Source organism: Mustela nigripes, unplaced genomic scaffold (genome assembly GCF_022355385.1).
Source record: "Mustela nigripes isolate SB6536 unplaced genomic scaffold, MUSNIG.SB6536 HiC_scaffold_2259, whole genome shotgun sequence".
NCBI classification, from domain to species: Eukaryota; Metazoa; Chordata; class Mammalia; order Carnivora; family Mustelidae; genus Mustela; species Mustela nigripes.
This window is the reverse complement of record NW_026741666.1, coordinates 1-3,292: the sequence shown is the minus strand read 5'-3', so window position 1 is coordinate 3,292 and position 3,292 is coordinate 1. Positions and strand designations below refer to the sequence as shown.

The following is a 3,292-nucleotide window of genomic DNA, read 5'->3' as shown; positions in this document are numbered from 1 at the left end:
AGCAGGCTCTTCAATGAGCAGGGATCCCAATATGGGGCTCTATCCAGGACACTGGGATCATTACCTGAGCCAAAGGCAGCTACTTAACCAACTGAGCCACCCAGGCGCCTCTAGTACTAACTTTTTTTAAAAAAATTTTTTTAAATTTATTTATTTTCAGCATAATAGTATCATTATTTTTTCACCACACCCAGTGCTCCATGCAATCCGTGCCCTCTATAATACCCACCACCTGGTACCCCGACCTCCCACCCCCGCCCCTTCAAACCCCTCAGATTGTTTTTCAGAGTCCATACTTTTTAAAACAATTTGGCAACAGTGTGTGTGTGTATGTGTGTGTGTGTCTGTCTGTCTGTCTGTGTCTGTGTAGAAATATTTGCAAGAATGTATTCCAAAATATTAAGAGTAGTTTTGAAATGGGCTCTCCAATTGTTCTTAAAATAATTTTTATGTTTAAACAAGTTGTCTTGACTGTGGATAACTTTTTGTTCAAATAATGAAACCATATTTAAAAAATAAGTTTCATAATATTAAGTTATTCAATCATTAACCCAGGGACCTTTCTGCAGATTGAAAATACTTCAAGACAATGGCTGGAGGAAGGAACAGTACAATAGTCATCAGATTCATTCTTTTGGGATTCTCAGATTATCCCAAGCTCAAGATTGTTCTCTTTGCAGTATTTTTGGGTTCTTACTTCCTGACAGTAGCCTGGAACCTGGGCCTCATCATCCTAATTAGGATGGAGTCTTACCTACATACACCCATGTACTTCTTCCTCAGCAACTTATCCTTCTTAGATTTTTGCTATGTTACCTCCACAACCCCCAAAATGCTCTCAGACTTCTTCCAGAAGCCTAGATCCATCTCCTTTTGGGGATGCACCATACAGTACTTCTTCTTCTCTAGCCTGGGTCTGACTGAGTGCTGTCTCCTGGCAGCCATGGCTTATGACCGATATGCTGCCATTTGTGATCCTCTGCTCTACACCGCCACCATGTCGCCCACCCTCTGTGTCCAGATGACAGTTGGAGCCTATATAACTGGTCTCTTTGGTTCATTGATTCAACTGTGTGCCTTACTTCAGCTCAATTTCTGTGGGCCAAATATTATCAACCACTTCTTCTGTGATCTGCCTCAATTATTAGTCCTATCCTGCTCTGAAACCTTTTTCCTAAAAGTCATGAAATTTGTGATAGCAGTGATTTTTGGTGTGATATCTGTCTTTGTCATCATGATATCTTATGGTTATATCCTTGCCACCATCCTGAAGATCAGCTCTGTTGAAGGCAGGTCCAAGGCTTTCAACACCTGTACTTCTCACCTGACAGCAGTGATCTGTTTTTTTGGATCAGGACTCTTTGTCTATATGAACCCCAGCACAGATAATTCTCTGGGCCATGACAAGATGGCATCAGTCTTCTATACAATGGTTATCCCCATGTTGAATCCTTTGATTTACAGTCTAAGGAACAAGGAAATCAAAGATGCCATTAAGAGGTGTAAGAAGAAAGCATTTTCCCATTGTCACTGTTAAAGATCTGGTAGGCTGGTGGCCCTGGTGGTTGGAATTTTTTAGACTATGCAAGGGAAATGGATTTAACTTTATTCAACCCTATCCATCTTCTGGCAGGATTGCAAATGCGTCAACCCATCTGAATTGAGGACTGGGTCAGTGTGATGCGAATCCTATGGCGTCTTTGAATCTCAACAGTCAGCTCTTTTCTTGTATACCAGTAATGACCACACAAAGCAGTTAATATATTAAATGTTATAATAATATAAACCTTCAGTTCCTTGGTGTTTGACCTTTACGTATTCTTTCAGAACTTCTGCCTATGGGCTGGTGAGATTAGGACTAAACACAAGACCAGTAGTCTTTCTCATTCATACACATCACAAGCAGAATCATGACCTCAAACTCTTTAGGTACCTGAGGAAATTCCAGTTAATTGAGATGGGGAGATGGAGAGAAACATTACTTCAAACTGTGACCTAACTTCCCTGAAGGGAGAGCTGCCATAGGAAGTTTGGTCTGAGTTTGTTTTCTGGGTTTTTATTTCTAGAACCCAACATCAGTAGTTTGTAACTGAATGAACAGGAGTATTTCCATGGTACTACCTTGATCTGGGGAAGCTAAAATACAAAGGAAAGAAATGACCATTTGGACTTTAAGATAGAGTCCGAATTATTATCTGTTATTATGGCAGACCGGATAACATAAATGTACCCATCGCTGCAAAGCTGGAGATATTGAACAATTTTTTTTAGAAAATATTTTGAAATAGATTTCTAAGCAGGCGAAAAATAGGAAAACTTCAGAACACAAATATAAAGTAAAATCAGGAATCCTGAGAGTAAAAGCAGCTCTGATGATGGCTTTCACGGTGGGGGATCTGCTGAAATCTGAAAGGATCTGTTTGGGGACAGGCATGTGAGGTCTGAGGAAAGAGAGTCCAAGTCTGGGGCTGCCTGGGACGTCGATAGGAGACTCAGACATACATATGAAGGTCCAGTTGACTCTACGTCAGTGTGAGAGGAAATTAAGAGGAAAAAAATCCTGTCTCAGAAAAAAGAAATCTTGGCTATCTCAGGCTTCATGATGGGTACAGCAAAAAGTAAACTCAGAAATTATAACCTCATGCCCTAGTGGAGTTTTTTTTTTTTAATTTTTTAGTTTTTTATTTTTTATAAACATATATTTTTAACCCCAGGGGTACAGGTCTGTGAATCACCAGGTTTACACACTTCACAGCACTCACCAAAGCACATACCCTCCCCAATGTCCATAATCCCACCCCCTTCTCCCAAACCCCCTCCCCCCTAGTGGAGTTTTATGGTCTGAATTCATACTTCCTGTGCAGTTCAAGGAATCTTTAGCTGAGAATTAATTTTAAAGTAGTTCCAGGTTGATACTATCCTTGAGTACCAATCAGAAGCAAATGCAAAGCCCCTTTTAAGATTCTTTAAAAAAAAAAAAGATTTTATTTATTTATTTGACAGACAGAGATCACAAGTAGGCAGAGAGGCAGGCAGAGAGAGAGAGCGGTGGAAACAGACTCCCTGCTAAGCAGAGAGCCCAATGCAGGGTTTGATCCCAGAACCCTGGGATCATGACCTGAGCCAAAGGCAGAGGCTTTAACCCACTGAGCCACCCAGGTGCCCCCCACTTTTAAGATTCTTAAGAGAGTTTTTTTTTTAAATTTTTTATTTTTTATAAACATATATTTTTATCCCCAGGGGTACAGGTCTGTGAATTACCAGGTTTACACACTTCACAGCACTCACCAAA

The 3,292-nt window shown here is 40.4% G+C and overlaps 1 protein-coding gene across 1 annotated transcript; it reads left to right on the top strand.

The window, feature by feature from the left end:
- Window positions 1–589: 589 nt before the first annotated feature.
- Window positions 590–1,537, top strand: LOC132008933 (olfactory receptor 5AN6-like). The gene has a single exon (XM_059387406.1). The coding sequence runs from the start codon at window positions 590–592 to the stop codon at window positions 1,535–1,537; it is 948 nt and encodes a 315-aa protein (XP_059243389.1).
- The last annotated feature ends 1,755 nt before the right edge of the window (window positions 1,538–3,292 follow it).

Coding starts and splice junctions, on each gene's coding strand:
- LOC132008933 (XM_059387406.1), top strand. CDS start 590: ATGGCTGGAGGAAGGAACAGTACAATAGTCATCAGATTCATTCTTTTG.